General features: G+C 39.1%; 3 gene segments (V, D, J or C); all 3 read right to left on the reverse strand.

Moving 5' to 3' along the window:
- Positions 1-2,388: 2,388 nt before the first annotated feature.
- LOC119088454 lies at positions 2,389-3,143 on the reverse strand. The segment is given in 2 exon segments: positions 2,389-2,873; positions 3,058-3,143. Coding segments are annotated over 2 exon segments (570 nt in total).
- A 6,092-nt stretch (positions 3,144-9,235) lies between these two features.
- On the reverse strand, positions 9,236-9,946 carry LOC114684588. The segment is given in 2 exon segments: positions 9,236-9,636; positions 9,800-9,946. Coding segments are annotated over 2 exon segments (453 nt in total).
- A 4,981-nt stretch (positions 9,947-14,927) lies between these two features.
- LOC114684589 lies at positions 14,928-15,746 on the reverse strand. The segment is given in 2 exon segments: positions 14,928-15,448; positions 15,621-15,746. Coding segments are annotated over 2 exon segments (573 nt in total).
- Between the last annotated feature and the right edge of the window lie 1,555 nt (positions 15,747-17,301).

Here is a 17,301-nt window from a genome sequence, read left to right on the forward strand (position 1 = left end):
AGTAACACTAAACAGTGGATTTATATATTTTTGCAAATGTGTATGTGTGTTTATTTGTTTGTCTGTTTGTTTAATAATGACAGATAAAGAGAGACCATGATTTTGAGTGAGCAAAGGGACACCCATGGCAGGAGTCTAAGGAAGGAAAAGGAAGGGGTAGGTGATGTGATTATATTTAATTTTTAAAAGAAAATAAATAGATATTATATAAAAGAAAATATCAAATCTCCTATAAAATGTCTCCCAAGGTCATTACTTTAATTCCCTAGGATCTTTCTAGCCTGCTTTGGTTTGAAGTAAAATTTAAAACATACTCATAATTTCCTGACTTTAGAGCTATCTTATATGTTCTCACCTCTTTTAGTTATACCTTCTTTTACTTTTTGAGGTTTCTCCATTGGGTTACTTGCATTAGGGTTTGACTTAGCCCTTCTATTTACAGCTGCTAAAGAGAGTTTAGCTATATAAGGAAAGTCCAGGACTCTGAGTAGATGTAGTTATTAGACAGATGCCCATGAGCCCAGGAAAGTTAAATGTAAGGGTAGGTGGAAAGTTCCTAGAGCATCTTAGTATACCATGGAACCAACAAGAGCACACAGTAGGTCTGAGTTGTTCAGGGAGGAATAAGAAGAAGAAGAAGAGAAAAAGGACAAAGAGTCAAGTGACATGTGCTTGTTTACTTCCTAACTCATGCATTTATTAGATAATTCTGAACTGATTACAGTGGACCACTAACAGGGTCCACTATCCTAAGAATAAAGCTGCTATGAATTGAATACCTTGACATCTTAGAATTTTTATTCTAATTGGTGAAATTGACAATGAACACACTGACACACAAATGCATCACATAATTCAGTTTTGTGAGTCTCCACATCAGAGAGATGAGCAGAGTGCTATAATAGAGTAAGTAGAATAAGAGAGAGCGATGATAGAGCAAGAGGGGTATGATAGAGTAAGTGGGAGCTATGGCAGTTTAGGGGAAGGACTGTGGTAGAGATGGAGGAGGGCTATGTTAATGAAACAAAGGAGTTATGATATTTTAAAGTGAGTGTTATAATGGAGATAGAGGTGATATATGATAGAATAAGTGGTGGGTTATGACAGAGTAGGAAGGGCTGTAATAGAGCAACAGGAGCCTTATGATAAAGTAACAGGAGGACTATGATAGAGTAACAGGGAGACTATGATAGAGTAACAAGAGGACTGTGATAGAGTAACAGGAGGACTATGATAGAGTAACAGGAGGACTATGATAGAGTAACAGGGAGACTATGATAGAGTAACAGGAGGACTATGATAGAGTAACAGGGAGACTATGATAGAGTAACAGGAGGACTGTGATAGAGTAACAGGAGGACCATGATAGAGTAACAGGAGGACCATGATAGAGTAACAGAAGGACTGTGATAGAGTAACAGGAGGACCATGATAGAGTAACAGGAGGACTATGATAGCGTAGCTGGAGGACTATGACAGAGTAAGGGGTGTGTAACTTTGCATGGGAAGACCAGTAGAATCTGTGGGTTTCCACAAAAGTGACACCTGAGCTGAGACTTGAAGATGGTCAAGAGTCTGGTTTACCAAGTTTTGGACAGAGAGTGTATCCTATTCAGAAAGACCTAGGACCACATCTGGGAAGTTCAGCAAGTCAAAAGAGACCAGCATTGCTGCTGCAGAGAATTGGGATCTTTCCCCACAAAAAGCTGATGTTGACAGTTCAGGCCTGTACAAATCTTGCAGAACAAGGGCCAGTTGCCCTGTAACTGCTCAGAGTTCACAAAAGTTCCATCTTTGCTTCTCAAACTCTTATGTTTGAGCATCAGCCTGATCTTATTTTAATTATTTTTTATTTATTTACTTATCTATCTTTTTTTTTTTTTTTTTGAGACAGAGTTTCTCTGTGTAGCTTTGGTGCCTTTTCCTGGAACTCACTCTGTAGCCCAGGCTGGCCTCCACAGAAATCCTTCTACCTCTGCCTCCCAAGTTCTGGGATTAAAGGCGAGCACCACTACTGACATGGGTCCAGTCTGATCTTATTAACAGAAAGGAGAACTTTCTCTGTGCAGTGGAAGAACCGTTATTCTCTGCGCTTGTGCTACAGGCCTGGCTCTGTCCTCCTTCCTTCTTTCTCTTCCTTCCCTATAGGAATCCTAGGACTGGGGGCACTGGGCGGAGCCACCTCTCCCTCCTTACTTTCAGAAAACATTATGCAGAAGCCCCGTTTCCCGGTATGTCCTCTCCCCTGCAAATATAAAACACAGCTAGCTCTACCTGTGGGAGAAAATGTGGAGGACAGACTTCATGCAGACAACTTCCTTAGTCACAGGCTTTACTGGGGGATCTCATGCTCTGCATGAGGCATTTTTCTATCAGATTTAGTCCCAGTCAAGAGTTGAGTATGGAAGACTCTACTTCTTGTCCTTCTACTATGGCTATTCCTCTGATTTTTGTGCCAACTAAAGAAACGGAGAGCCACACAGCACAGAGGAACCAAAGGGATCCCAGAGGCAGGTGCTCAACATCAGGCCCCTGTGCTGAGTTTATGCTCAGCCCCCCCTGTGGTTTCTGCCACTGTGTGTCACTCAGAGCACAGTAGTACACAGCCGAGTCTGACTCTTGGACCCAGGCTTTCTGCAAGTGGAAGGAGGTGGATCCTTTATCGTATGTAGCTTCAAAACCTCTGCTGCTTCCCTTCTCGTTGGCCTTCGAGGCTCTGAAAAGGAGCTGTGGACCTTCTCCGGGATACTGCACGTACCAGAACAGAGCTGGGTACCCTGAGGCTGAATAGTTGCAATGTATAGTAAGAAAGTCATCTTCTGAGAGGACCACTTGACCTTCAGTCTGTGTCACTGACTCTCCCTGGGTCCTTGCTGGAGGAAAAAAATAAAACAAAACAGATATGCATGTCACTTTAAAGCCAAAGCTCTTGGATGAATTTAGGGCTCAAGATTTTTCTGACATAAAAGAGTGAAAAGTTTAAATCACTTTACTTACCGAGAATGAGGAGAATTGCAAACACGAATCCTGGAGAAGAGTTTAAATCACTTTACTTACCGAGAATGAGGAGAATTGCAAACACGAATCCTGGAGAAGAGTCCATCTTTAGTGTCATGTAGACAACGTTCTTGATTCTTAGCATGTTGAAAACAGAGAGAAAACAATGAGTCTAAACTTAACTTCACACAGGAAATACTATAGCGTTAGGACGCTGCGCCCCCTGGTGACCAGAGAGTAAACAGTTAAATGTGGCGATATTTGCTAAAGACATGGAAATAATGAACTCTTGTTTTAGGCTGAGGATCACTGCTATTTCAAAGGTCATGTTTTCCCTGTTCTAAGTGAGTGCCAATTTTAAGGAATTTTTCAATTAAAGTTTTTCAGAGGAGAAGTCACATTGCATAAAAATTAAAGGAATTTTTCAATTAAAGTTTTTCAGAGGAGAAGTCACATTGCATAAAAATTACTCAAATATCTTGGAATTCCAGGTCAACTGAAGTGGAGTGATCTGAACTTTCGAAAAAGGTTTCCCTTTGCCCTTAAAACATTTCCTGCTAACACAAACTGACCCTCTCCAAGCCAAGTCAACATAATCGACTTCACTTTCTGCCTTCATGCTCACTGGGATTCTCTCAGTGTTTAGGTTAAGCTCCACGTGTGTATAAAACATGAATCTCCTCCCTTGCTTCTACTGAGAAAATACTGGGATTAAATATAACAATGGTACATGTCCTTCCAGTTTCTTGTTATCATGTTCATTGTTGTTTTCATAAAATTGTTTAGATGTCATTCCTAGTAATTGCTTTAATTGTCTTTTTGGGTCATTTTATGTCCTAACTATAAATAGAACTATAAATAAAATCTGTGGCCACTTGGTTTATGCATCTTTTACATTTTTTTCTTCTATAAGAAAAACCAGCATCTTGAGATATACCGGTTGTCCATGACAATTACAGCCTCTCTGTTTTAACAGAGAAACACATTAAGAAGTGAGCCATGTTTCTCCTTCATGGCATCATCAGAGGGAGGGAAATGGACTTGCTTCTCCAGAGCAGGGACACACAGAATCCCGTGGGGAGTGGAAATAAAAGTTGCAGCTCGCGCTACAGCCTGGCCTTTCCAGTTCAGATGTTAGTTTATTTTTTAATTACTATTTTTGAGATTATTACTTAACCACAATATTTCTTCCTTACCTTTTCTCCCTCCAAATTCTCCCATATACCCCTTCCCATATTCCTTCAATCCCTGGCCTCTTTTTTTTTTTTTTTTTACTAATTGTTGTTGCATATGTATAATTATATGTGTATGCATATATATTTCTAAATACAACCCATTCGGTCCCATATAATTTTATGTGTATGTATGTTTTCAGGGGTGACTGTTTGGCACTGGACAAACAATTGGTCTGTTCTTCCCTGGGAAGGCCACCCCTCTGGTCCTCAACTGCCTGTGCTTCTCTATGCAGGGTTCTGGCCTCATAGGCTGCTCCCTGTCCACGTTTACATGTTCATTGGTGTCATCCTTGTTCAGCTCACTTTTCAGTGGCCGTGTTGATGAGACTTTATGTGTAAAGCTTATGACATCAGTAAGAGACACAATCTTTCAGCAAACTCCTCAGTCCTCTGGCTTTTGCAATCATTCTGCCTTTTCTTCTGCAGTGTTCTCTGAGGAACGTTTTGTAGATACATTCACTGGGACTGGGCTCCACAACTCTGCATTTTGATTGGTTGTGGCATCCTTTAGTGGACTCTGTCTGTTGCAAAGGGGCGTTCCCTTGATGAGGGATGAAGACTACAGTTATCTGTGGATGTAAGGACAATTATTTACAGATTGTTGTTAGGGATTGTGCTGGCTTCATAAAGCAGAGGTTGTAGAGTCTCCTCTAATAACTGTGACTTCACTCTCACTTTATAAGTTAGCTAGGTTCTCAGCACCAGACATAGTATCCCTATTGTGGGGTGGGTCTTCAGTCCAATTAGAGAGCTGTGGGGTACCATTCAGGTGTGTGTGCCATTACCACACCTGTAGGATTATTGTGCCATGCTCATTGTTCATGCGGTTCACAGGCATCATAGCCAGGTAGGACTCTTGGTTGCTTCCATCCTTTGGAAACGTGCATGGCACTTTCTCGTACCAAGAAAGCTAGTCCTCTGGAAGCGTCATTCAGGTCAGTTCTAGGTTAGTAGTTTCTGGACCCTGTGTCTGAAGCGACTGGTGCCATCAGCAATAGGGACTCACCACTTCTGGGGGGTAAACAAGGGCAACTTCAATAGGCTGTATGTTTTGGGAGTCTCTTGGATAGCCCTGGCCACAAACTCAAAAGAGGGTTCTCATGTATGGCATTGCGGTTTTTGTTAGGTGATCTTTGGTTCTTGGCACCATCAGCCCATGTGACAAAAGTTTATTAAAACTACACACACACACACACACACACACACACACACACACACACACACACACACAAATATATATATATATATATATATATATATATATATATATATATATATATATATGTCTATATAAATATATTGCATTGTAGTGGCTATTTTTTAGATAAATAGTTAATAATATGGTTCCTTCTAGCACTTTAATACATCCTTACAGCTACTTTATCCACTTCTCTTGCATTTATTTCCCTTCCCCTTCTTTAAAGAGAGTCCCTTTTCCCAAATTGTCCTATCAGGTTACTTGTATCCTCTCCCACCTTCTTCTGTATTTACATCCCTTCCCCTCTCAAGAGCCCCTATTTTCCCCATTTCCCTGGTCAGATAACCTGTACCCTGCTAATCTCCTCGCTATTGTTCCCTAATTTTCCTACCTTGAGAATGGTCAGATTTCACTCTCCTGGTTTCTGTAGTTACTACACACTATGAACTGGCAACTGAAGATTTGGAGATAAGAACTTCCAATAAGAGAGATCATGTGATGTTAGCCTTTCCGGGTCAGGTTATATCACTTAACATCATCTTTCCTAGTTCCATCCATTTACTTGCAATGTTCCTGATTTCATTTTTCTTTATAGCTTAAGAGTGTCCCATAGTTTATCTGTACCACATGTTCATTATCCATTCATCAGGTTTTCAATGTTTAGATTGTTTTTACCTCCTACCAGTTGCGAATAAAGCAAAAATAAACATGACAGAGCAAGTATCTGTGGAGCAGGCGGTCCAGTTCTTTGGGCATATGCTGAGGTGTGGTATGGCTGGGTTATATGGGATATTAATTTTCAGCTTTTTGATAATTATCCAAACTTATTTGAATGGTGGCTTCATCAATTTGAAAGCCCATCTGAAGTGATTGATTCTTGCCTAGTTCCTGCATCCCCTCCAGCATTTGCTGTCAGTTATTTCCTTTCTGACCAGGGTATGATAAAATCCCAAAGTTGCTTTGATTTGCATTTCTCTAATTTATAGGGATGATTAACATTTTTCTAGATATTTTTAGTCTTTTGTTTTTGTTTCTTTTGAGGACTCTCTATTCAGGTCTCCTGTCAATTTTTTGAATGTGTCTTTTTAAATTTTATCTTACTTTTAATTTTTTTAGGTCTTTGCATATTCTGGAGATTAATCTTGTCAGATGTGTATCTGACAAAGATTCTTTCCCATTATGTGGGGTGCCTCTTTATCCTGTTGGTTGTTTCTTAACTGTGTAGATTTTCAGTTTCATAAATTCCCACTTTTCAATTGGACAAATGGAGTCCTATCAGAAAGTCTTATCCCCTACATCATGTAAGCTATTGCCTATATTTTCTTTTGGCAGTTTCAATGTTTTGGGTTTTACATTTATATTTTTGGTTGTGAGCCTAGCCTTTAACGGCTGAGCCATCTCTCCAGCCCAGGTTTTACATTTAGGTCTATGATCTATTTGGAACTAGTTTTTGTGCTATTTGATAGATACAGCTCTATTTGCATTCTTCTGTATGTAGACATGCAGTTTTACCAGCACCAATCATTGAAGATGTCTTTTTTTTTCTTTCCATCAAATGATTTGCTGTATTTGTTAAATATTAAGTGGTTGAAGTTACATGTGCTCATGTGGGCCTTGAGTTTTGCTCCATTGGTCTGCATATCTGGTTTTATGACAGTACTATATTGCTTTTATTACTCTGGCTCTGTAATGTATCTTAAGATCTGAAATTATAATCTCCACCATCATGTTCTTTTTTCTCATGATTGTAGTGTCTATTCAGTTCCTTTGTAATTCAATATGAATTTGAGAATAGTGTTTTTTCCCTTTCTGTGTAGAATGAGATGGGGATATTGATTAGGACTGCACTAAATCTCTGTAGCTTTTGGTATAATAGTCACTATCACAATGTTAATTCTACCAATCCATAAGCATGGGATGTCATTCCACTTCCTAGTGATTTTTCTCTATCTCCTTTTCAGAGGCTTAGTTTCCTTTGCAGAATTCCTTCATTTCCTTAGTTAGGGTTATTCATAGGTATTTTATTTTCTTTGACATTATTGTGAATGGGCAGGTGACCAGGATCTCCTTCTGTGCATGTTTGTTGGTGGGATTTAGAAACTTAATGATTTGTACAAGTTGATTTTGGATAGTTCCATATTATTGAGTGTTTTGGTCCTAATTAGGAGTTTTCTGGTAGATTTTTGGGATCTCTAATGTATAGTATCCTATAATTTGTAAATATGGATAGTTTGATTTTGTCTTTACCTGTTTGTATCACTTTAATTTCCATCTCTTGAGTTATTGCTTCAACTAGTACTTTGAACACAATGTTGAAAAGGAATGGGACTATTGGATGTCTGTCTCTCATTTCTGACATTGAAGGGGCTGAGTCAAGCTTTTCTTCATTTAGGATGATGTTGGCTGTGGGCTTCTCATGTACAGTTTTATTGTGTTGAGGTATGAAACTTCTAGCCCTACATTCTCTAGGACTTTTATCATGATGACATGTTAGACTGTTTCCTCACTCAGTTTTCGTTATACTTTCTTTTCTATGCATACTTAGTGTCTTAACTATTATATGCCACAGGGCATTTCTCCTTCGTTCTGAGTGCTTCCATATGAATCTTTAGATGTTTTATTTCTTATTTCTGTGAAGGACATTGTGGGGTTTTGTTTGAGATTGCATTGAATCTTTTTCTTTAATCTTCTACAAACAATTTATCAGTCTGACCTGACCCCATGTGGTTGGACAAAAGAGAATTCAGTGGCAATAAGACACAGATGCTACAATCACCATGACTAATCTATATTGATGAAAATGGGAGCCACAGCTGAACAATAACAGAAGAAATAGCAATAATAGCTAACATCCCATACCCGTGCTGTATGCTAGGCAGTGATAAGTGTTTTTTATGCATTCGTCCAATTGATTCGTCCAATTCTTAGAACAAGATTGCATTGAATCTTTAAATCACTATTAGTCAAATGGTCATTTTCAAAAATATTAATTCTACTAGTATTAATTCTACTAATTCATGATCATGAGAGGATTTTCCATTTTCTCGTGTCTTTCTTAAACTGTTTATTCAGAGATTTTAAAGTTTTTCATGTATAAGTATTTAACTTCCTTGGTTAGGTTTATTCCTAGATATTTTAATATTTGAAGCTATAGTGAATGGGCATGTATGAATGATCTCTTTCTCAGCATGATTGTTGGTGATGTATAGAAAGGCTCCTGATATTTGTAAGTATATTTGTCATCCTGCTACATGGATGAACTCATTGATTGTAGAAATTTTCTAGTAGAGTTTTTGTGATCTCTTATATATAATGTCACATCACCTGATAATTTTATTTATTTTTTCCTATTAGTAGCCCCTTGATTCCACCTTCTATCTTATTGCTCCAGTCTCATGATGGCCTACTCTCTAGACAAAGAACTACAGACAATTACAGGAGAGAGGGATAATTATTCATCCCCGAGGATAATCCCCCTAACTTGCTACCCTAAACCAAGTGGTCAGCCCTAAAATTATGTACATATAAGCAACAGTAATCAGACACAGCTGATTGTATTTATACACATACATAATAATAATAGTTAAATAAAAAGAGACTATGAATTTGAAAAGCAATGAGGAAAGGGATATAGAAAAAGCTGGAGGGAGGAAAAAGAAAAGGGAATGATAAAATTATATTTTAATTTTAAAACAAAATTTTTAAAAAACACAGGAGATAACTCTTCTAAGTTGTCCAGAGTGACTCGAAGCTAATCTACTTACTTTGTGTGTTTAATGTGTGCACTGTAGTTGGCACTTGTCAACTAACAACTGGCACATGCTGCACTGAAGGCCTGTGACACAGGATGTGGACAGGGCTCCAGGCCCCGTGGCAGGTTTGAGGACAGGCTGCAGGTGCCTGTGGAGCAGTGTGCACTTGCAGCACAGAAGTACATGGCAGAGTCTCCAGGCCGGGTGTCTGTGATGTGCAGGGAGAAGTGTTTGGTTTTCTTATCCTGTAAAACGATCAGTCTTTGGTCCTGTTTTCTTTCCACAGTTGAACGAATGTCAATAATGAGCTGAGGATGCTCTCCAGGTCCTTGCTTATACCAAGGGAAGTAGTACATGGTACTGTCTGTGTAAGTGCAGTTGATGACAGCTCTGTCTCCCTCCTGGACTCTCAGGGTGGAAGGATGCTGCTCCACCTGCTCACCTTGGCTCACCCCTGTGCAGAAAGATGGGAAGAAATGAGAAAGGTTGTCATGTTGTCACTTTCCAGTATTCTCTTTTTCTACAGTCACTAGAAAAAATCTGAATAAAATAGAATGCATCCTAGATGTCTCAGAAATATCCACTGAATATCCTGTGGTCCTAAAATCTTAACTCACCATCCAGCTGCAGCCACAGAAACACGAATAAAGGAGGAACATATGTCTTCATTGTTATTCTCAATTAAATTAAGATACAGTTTAGATCGTGATGACTACAGCTACAGGGTGTTGTTCTTTCTCAGGAACAATTCTACCTCTTGAGTCATCCACTCAGCCACTGTGAAAAAGGCTGGGCTTCTGCCCTAAGTCTGTAAAATCAACATCCAGGAAGTGAATCCTCTGCATACTCCCCAGCAGCTGAGGTCTACTACCACTTTGTGGTTGCACCTTTAATCACTGAGGCCTCTGCTTAAGTGTTTTTTGACCCCATGAGGGACTCAGACACATGAAAAAGCAATATGTTATATCAAGTGCATTCTAGTGCAGAGAGATCAATAATGGCATTTATATACACTAGTGAGCCTGTTTCCTATCTTTAAATCTAACAAAGCATATGTATAATGCTTCATATACAAACATATATACATAATGTTTTTGTACATAAATGTATTTATTGATGTGTTCTAAGTGTGTGTATGTGTGTGTGCGTGTGTCTAACACTTTTTTGTCTAGAACTGTATTTATTAAACCACTCCCATATCCCAGAATGCTTAGATCATTCATCAAACAACTCTTCTTTTTCTTGAAGGCACACACTTAGGTCAATAATTGTCCTGAAGAGTTATGGCATTCAGGAAAGGCTTTTTCAGGTCTCTCATGGGCTTTCGGTTGCAATGTTCTTTCTACTTCAGTGAGTTCTTGTTGACAATGCAGATATGTTGTTTTCAATATGTCTCCACCAGAACCCAGTAACCCTACTTACAACAGATCCTGAAAATTCAATAGAGCTGAATCATGAGATGAGAAGGTCAAAAATAGATATGAACTTTACCAAGGATCCTAAAGAGGATATAAATAAACTCTTTAATTAAGTCTGTGAAAATATCAACAAGCAGTGGAATAAAATGAAAAAAAAAACAGTTCAAGATATGCAAGTAGAAATAGAATTACTAAAGAAAATCCAACCTGAGATAAAACCAGAAATAAAAATTTAGGAAATCAAACCAAAGACTCAGAGGTAAGCTTCACCAACAAAACAGAAGACATGAGAGAAGGAATCTCAGGTATTACACACAAAGAAAAAAAATGGATACCTCAAGGGAAAAAAAAAAAACTGTTAAATCTAAAAACGTCAGAAAGAAATCAGGGAAACAACATCTATCATAATAGCCTGAAAGAATAATAAAATATATAGGATAAACTCTAACCATGCAAGTGAAAAACTTGTATATTAACACTTTTAAAACGTGGAAGAAAGAAACAGAAGATATCAAACAATGAAAATATCTCCCGAGCTCATGGATTGGTAGGATTAATTTAGACAAAGCAGCCATCCTACCAAAGCAGTTAATAGAGTCAATGCAATCTCTGTCAAAATCCCAACACAATTCTCCAGAGAAATAGAAAAAAAAATATTTTTCTCACTTATATGGAAGCACAAAAAATTCAGGATAGTTGGAACAATGCTGAATAATAAAAGAACTATGTGAAATATCACCACTTCATATTTCAATAGTATTACAATTTTGTAGTCAGAAAAAAAGAGAATGGTATTAGCATAAAACCAGATATGCTGGCCAATGGAAAAGAATTGAAGACCCAAACATAAGTCCACACACCTAAGAATACCTTATTTAATTAGGAAGTCAAAAATATATACCAGAAAAAGGTAGCATTATCAACAAATGATGCTGGCCAAACTGAATGGCTACTTGTAAAAGATTGAAAGTAGAATAATTTTTATCACCCTGTACAAAATTCAAGTCTGCTGTGGGATGTTATGTATGTTAAATGTGTTGCTCTGATTGGTTAATAAATAAAACACTGATTGGCCAGTAGCTAGGCAGGAAGTAGAGGCAGGACAAGGAGAGAGGAGATTTCTGGGAAGTGGAAGGCTGAGGCAGAGAGAAGCTGCCAGCCACCGCCATGACAAGCAAGATGTAAGGTACCAGTAAGCCACAAGCCACATGGCAACTTACAGACTAATAGAAATGGGTTAATTTAAGATATAAGAACAGTTAGCAAGAAGCCTGCCACGGCCATACAGTTTGTAAGCAATATAACTCTCTGTGTGTTTACTTGGTTGGGTCTGAGCAGCTGCAGGACTTGTGGGTGAGAGAGATTTGCACCGACCGTGGGCCAGGCAGGACCAGGAAAATATTAGCTACACAAGTCCAGATGGATCAAGGACCTCAACCTACCTCCAGATACTCTGAATCTAATAGAAGAGAAATATGGAATAGTCTTGGACTCATTGGCACAGGAAAGAACTTTCTGAACAGGACACCAATAGCACAGTCACTAAAAACAATAATCAATAAGTGGAATTTCATGAAATTGAAAAGCTTATGTATGGGCAAAAGACATGTTCATTTGAACAAAGTGGCAGTTTACAGAAGGGGAAAGTATCACTACCAACGATACATCTGATATAGGGCTAATATCTAAAATATATAAAGAACTGAAAAGACTAAACATCATAAAAAGAAAAAATCCCAATTAAAAATGGGCACAGAGCTAAACAAAAAGTTCTCAAAAGATGAAACAAGTGGCTGAGAAACACTTAGAGAAATGTTCAATATCCTTAGTCACCAAGAAAATACGAGTTGAAAGCACTATGAAATTTCATCTTACACCTAAGAATGGCAATAATCCATAAAGCAAATGGCATCTTATGCTGGTGAAGATATAAGGCAAGGGGAACACTCTTCCATTGCTGGTGAGAGTGCAAAATTTAAGAGCCACTATGGGAATGAGTGTTGGGATTCTTTAGGAAAATGGGAATAGATCTACCTCAAGATTCAGCTATACAACTTTTGGGCATATACTCATAGGACTCCATACCCTATTACAGAGACACTTGTTCATTGATATTCATTGCTGTTCTATTCATAATAGCCAGAAATTGGAAACAGCCTAGATGCCCATCAAAAGATGGATAGTGAAAATATGGTACATTTACACAATGAAATATTACTCAGCAATTAAGTCATGAAAGTCACAAGTAAATGGATGGAGCTAGAAAAAAAATCATCCTGAGTGAGGTAACCAAGACCCCAAAAGAAAAATATAGTATATATTCTCTTAAATGTGGATATTAGCTTTTAAGCCTTCAATAGGCTTGCCACAATTTGTATACCTACAGAAGTTAGGAATAGAGTAGAGGACTAGGGGAGAGGGAAGGATTTCCTGAATAAGGGAAAAGTAGAATAGGTAGTAAAAGAGATGGGGAGGGGCAGAAAGGAAGAGGGAAGAGAATAAGAGAGGATATGGGGAGAGACAGCTAAAACTAAGCTCCATCTGAGAGGTCATATGGAAACCTACTATAGTAGAAACACACATACACACATATATATACATATACACATATATCTATAATGTTTCATATATATGAAAGAAATCTAAATGAAAACACCAATAGCAGGAAGACAAAGAACCAACTAGACATCTCTTACCATCAACAGAAACCTCCAGTGCCAAGAATGTTTGTCATCTGAGTTGTTAGCCAATATGGCCCCATGGAAACATTCAAACAAATCAGGCCATTGGTTGCTCTCCACAAATGGATGGTAAGGTACTACTGTACCTATCTCATTGAACATGGAGAAGTTGAGATGCTACAGGAGGGTACTCTGAAAATTGATAGCGGAGAAAGGTAAACACCAGTCAAGTTATAAATCCTTTGATCTACAATGGTGATATACCTGTAAGATACACTGGTGTGATAATGGCCCAAATGATACTGGAGTAACCAACCACTATCTGAATGGACATAAGACCTCCTCCATGAGATGGAACTCATGCATGATCTGCTCCTGTGGCCAAGAACCAGAGACTAGATAGGACATGAATCTATGGGAAACCCAGATACTATTGTTCTCCTAATGATACCTAGCAATATAATAACTTCTACCGACATTTTGCTATACTCATATATCAGTGTTTTGTTCATCCTTCATCAGGGAAGCCTTAAATTACAGTAGTTGGGAACAAATATAGAGACCCACAACTCCACAACTGGAAAATGTGCAGAGAATGAGAGACCTTGGAACACCCAGTCCTAGATGTCTCCATTAAACTTCTCTCCTCAGGATCACATAATTTTTCAGAAGAAGAAGCAGAAAGATTGTAAAAGTCAGTGGAGCCTAGCAGTGGTGGCACATGCCTTTAGTCCCAGGACTTGGGAGGCAGAGGCAGGTGGATCTCTGAATTTGAGGCCAGCCTGGTCTACAAAGGGAGTTCCAGGACAGGTAGGACTGTTACACAGAGAAACCTTGTCTTGACAAATTAAAAAAAAAAAAAGGGTAAAAGTCAGTGGAGATGGGAGACACTTGGGAAACAAGGGCCTCCAGAAAACAACAGGACTGACTCACATGTGAACTCACAGAGATGGTGGCAGTATCCACAGGACCCGCACAGGTCCACTACAGAATGGGTCCCAGTGCTTAGAGTGGGAAGCGGCCATGATCCTTTATCCCTAACAAGAAGCTATTGCCAGATGACAACCTCTCACAAAGGAAAATTTAAATTTTGACAACAGAGTTTTATGGATTGTACAAACAACACTTAAGGGCAGGCCTCATGCCCAGCAGTAGATGGTCAATTCAAATGAACTCAATGGTATTTTTACAGGTTTTTTTTTTCTCATAATGCTTTATGTGGGCATTATTTTGCCATATTGGGGACTTGCTTATATATTGTGGTTTCCAATTTTGTGTTTTATGGATTTTTGTGTATGCATATGTCTCTGCATAAATATGTACTTCTCATGCTTTTTATTTTTTCTGTTTGTTTTGTTCTATTCTGATTTGCTTGTTTAATTGCTTGTGTGTTTTCTAAAAGAAAGAGAAAGAAGGGGTGGAGTTAGATGGGTGGAGAGGATCTGAAGGAGATGAGGGAGGAGAAACTGATCATATTAAGCAGATTGGCTGGAAGTGTTGTCTCATTCTCTCTAAACACAGGACGAAAAAGTCGCTCTCAGTTTCCAGTTTTGAGCAAAGACCAAAATGATTCTGTAGTGTGCAAGAGGGATTTATATTTTATGACATTAGCACAAGAACATGATAAAATAAACTGTACATATTAGTCATATGGGCTGATGTTTCTGAGCATTCATCCTTCTACAAGTCAATATCACATCAGCAGAATTTAGGTGTGAATTTCTGCTGTGGTATTTTTGTGTTTCCTCGCACCTTCTCTGTAATTGGTCGAGATCTGATAAAGCCACAGCTGTGCAAAGCCTCCTGCACAGTCTCCCTGTGGCAGGGCTGTAGCTGCACACACAGTTGCAGTTTGGTGCCAGGCTGCAGGCTTGCTGGGAGCACTGTGCATCAGCAGCACAGAGGTAGGTGCCTGAGTCCTCCAGCTGGGCATCCCTGATGTGCAGGGTGCTGTAGCGCTCCTTGGAGTCAAATGTTGACTTTAACCTCCCATTCTCCTTTGTTCCTGGAGTCAGGTAAAAAAGATTGATGAGACTGCCCCTGGGATTCTGTCGGAACCACTGCACAGTTGTCATGGTTTCAGAAAAACTGCATCTCAGAGCAGAACTGGTTCCCTCATGGAGACTCAGGACTGAAGGACTCTGCTCCACCTCAACTCCTCTCACCCCTGTTGGGAAACAAAAGCAAACCAGAATCAGTGAGGGGTTTTCACCCACACCTGTCTAATGTTCCAGGAGACACCATGAGGATGACTGCACAGGAGCTTTGGGTTGGCTCATCCCCTCCACCACTGACATTTCTAGAGAATCCCTAAAGCAGCTTAGGTGAGCACAACTCACAGCAAATCCGCACCCACAGAATCCCCAGCACAGCTCCCAGTTTCCTCTTCATGGTCCCTGTCCAATTGCTGAGGTGTCTTCTCTCCAGCTCTCAGGGGTGGTGTCAATTCTTGTGCCCAGACACACTTGCACTTGCACACAACCGGTTCTCTCCAAATCACTGTTTCCTCTTTCATCTGAACAAGAAACTCCACCCACCTCCACCTCATGACTCTGCAGGCAATTGCTCCACAACTGTGGAGAACAATGATGTAGAGCCCAGGACACTGTATTTCTAATGTAACATTTCATATAAGGGGAGTTTGGGGAAAAATATGTGAGGAAGGAGAATTCATAAATGCAGAATACTGGTGTGAAAACTGATGGCTCCAGTGGATTCAAAGAGCTTTGCAAAATCCTAGCAAGATTTTTTTTGACATTAAAAAAAAAAAGAATTTCATACAATATATTGTGATCATGGTCTCCCATCTCTCAACTCCTCCCAGATCTTTCGACCTCTTTACCCAACAGCATGCCCTTCCTTCCTTCCTTCCTTCCTTCCTTCCTTCCTTCCTTCCTTCCTTCCTTCCTTCCTTCCTTCCTCCCTCCCTCCTCCCTCCCTCCCTCCCTCCCTCCCTCTCTCCCTCCCTCCCTCCCTCTCTCTCTCTCTCTCTCTCTCTCTCTCTCTCTCTCTCTCTCTCTCTTTAGAAAGGAAACAGACAGGCAAACAAGCACACCAAAATTAAAAAATAATAAAGAAATACACACACCCAAAACCCATAAAGCACAAGAGGACAGATAAATATAAAATATAGATAAAAGACCAATAAGACCAGAAAAAAAAAAGAAAAGAAAAGAAAAAACAAAACTAAGCAATATGATACAAAGTACCACTGGGTTCATTCTCTCCTGGCCATGTACTCCTGGGCTTGGGACCACCCTTCAGTGTAATTAATATACACAGAGAGAAAATCCTGGCATCTTAAATCACACAATGGGACAAATCAGCATGCAATGCACTGTAATGAATAAAAAGAATTTCTTGAAATTATCAGATCACCATGGGAACATCAAAATGTTCTCAAGGACAGTTTTATTGGTCATAAGAAAAACAAGGCATGCCCATGTTTTCACCATGATTTATTTTCCATTTCTTGACTTCTGCCCAACTCTTTTCCACAGCTGTGCAGGAAAACACTGCCGATTCTGACCAGGCTGTGAATACCTGCTCAAGTTCAGCGAGGCCCCCTACCTTCTACTTTTTCCAGTTTTTTTCTTAAGTAGTTATTATTTTTCTGTCTATTTTATAATATAGGTAGATATCTAGCTAGCTAGCTAGATGATAGATAGATAGATGAAGGAGAAAGATATCATACATATATTATATATGATATAAAGGTTATTGGAATAATTTCTATTTCTTTGAATTTGGGAAATTTTAAACATAAAACTAAAAAACAGAAAGCAGTGGAGATGTTTTCTCTTGACTGTCCATCCTCATAATGCCCAGTGAGATTCTATTTTGCTTACATCTGTTCAGAGAATTGTTCTTAAAATGGATTTATAAACACATAAGATCCAGTGAACAGGCTCTAGATATCTATTGTTTTATATAGAATGATCGAGAGCTAAAGATCCGGTGAACTCCACACAGTGACCCCTACTCCTTGCTTTGTGGGTTGATTGCTTTATGTCTCTTCTC

The sequence above is a fragment of the Peromyscus leucopus genome, chromosome 9 (assembly GCF_004664715.2).
Source record: "Peromyscus leucopus breed LL Stock chromosome 9, UCI_PerLeu_2.1, whole genome shotgun sequence".
Classification (NCBI taxonomy): Eukaryota; Metazoa; Chordata; class Mammalia; order Rodentia; family Cricetidae; genus Peromyscus; species Peromyscus leucopus.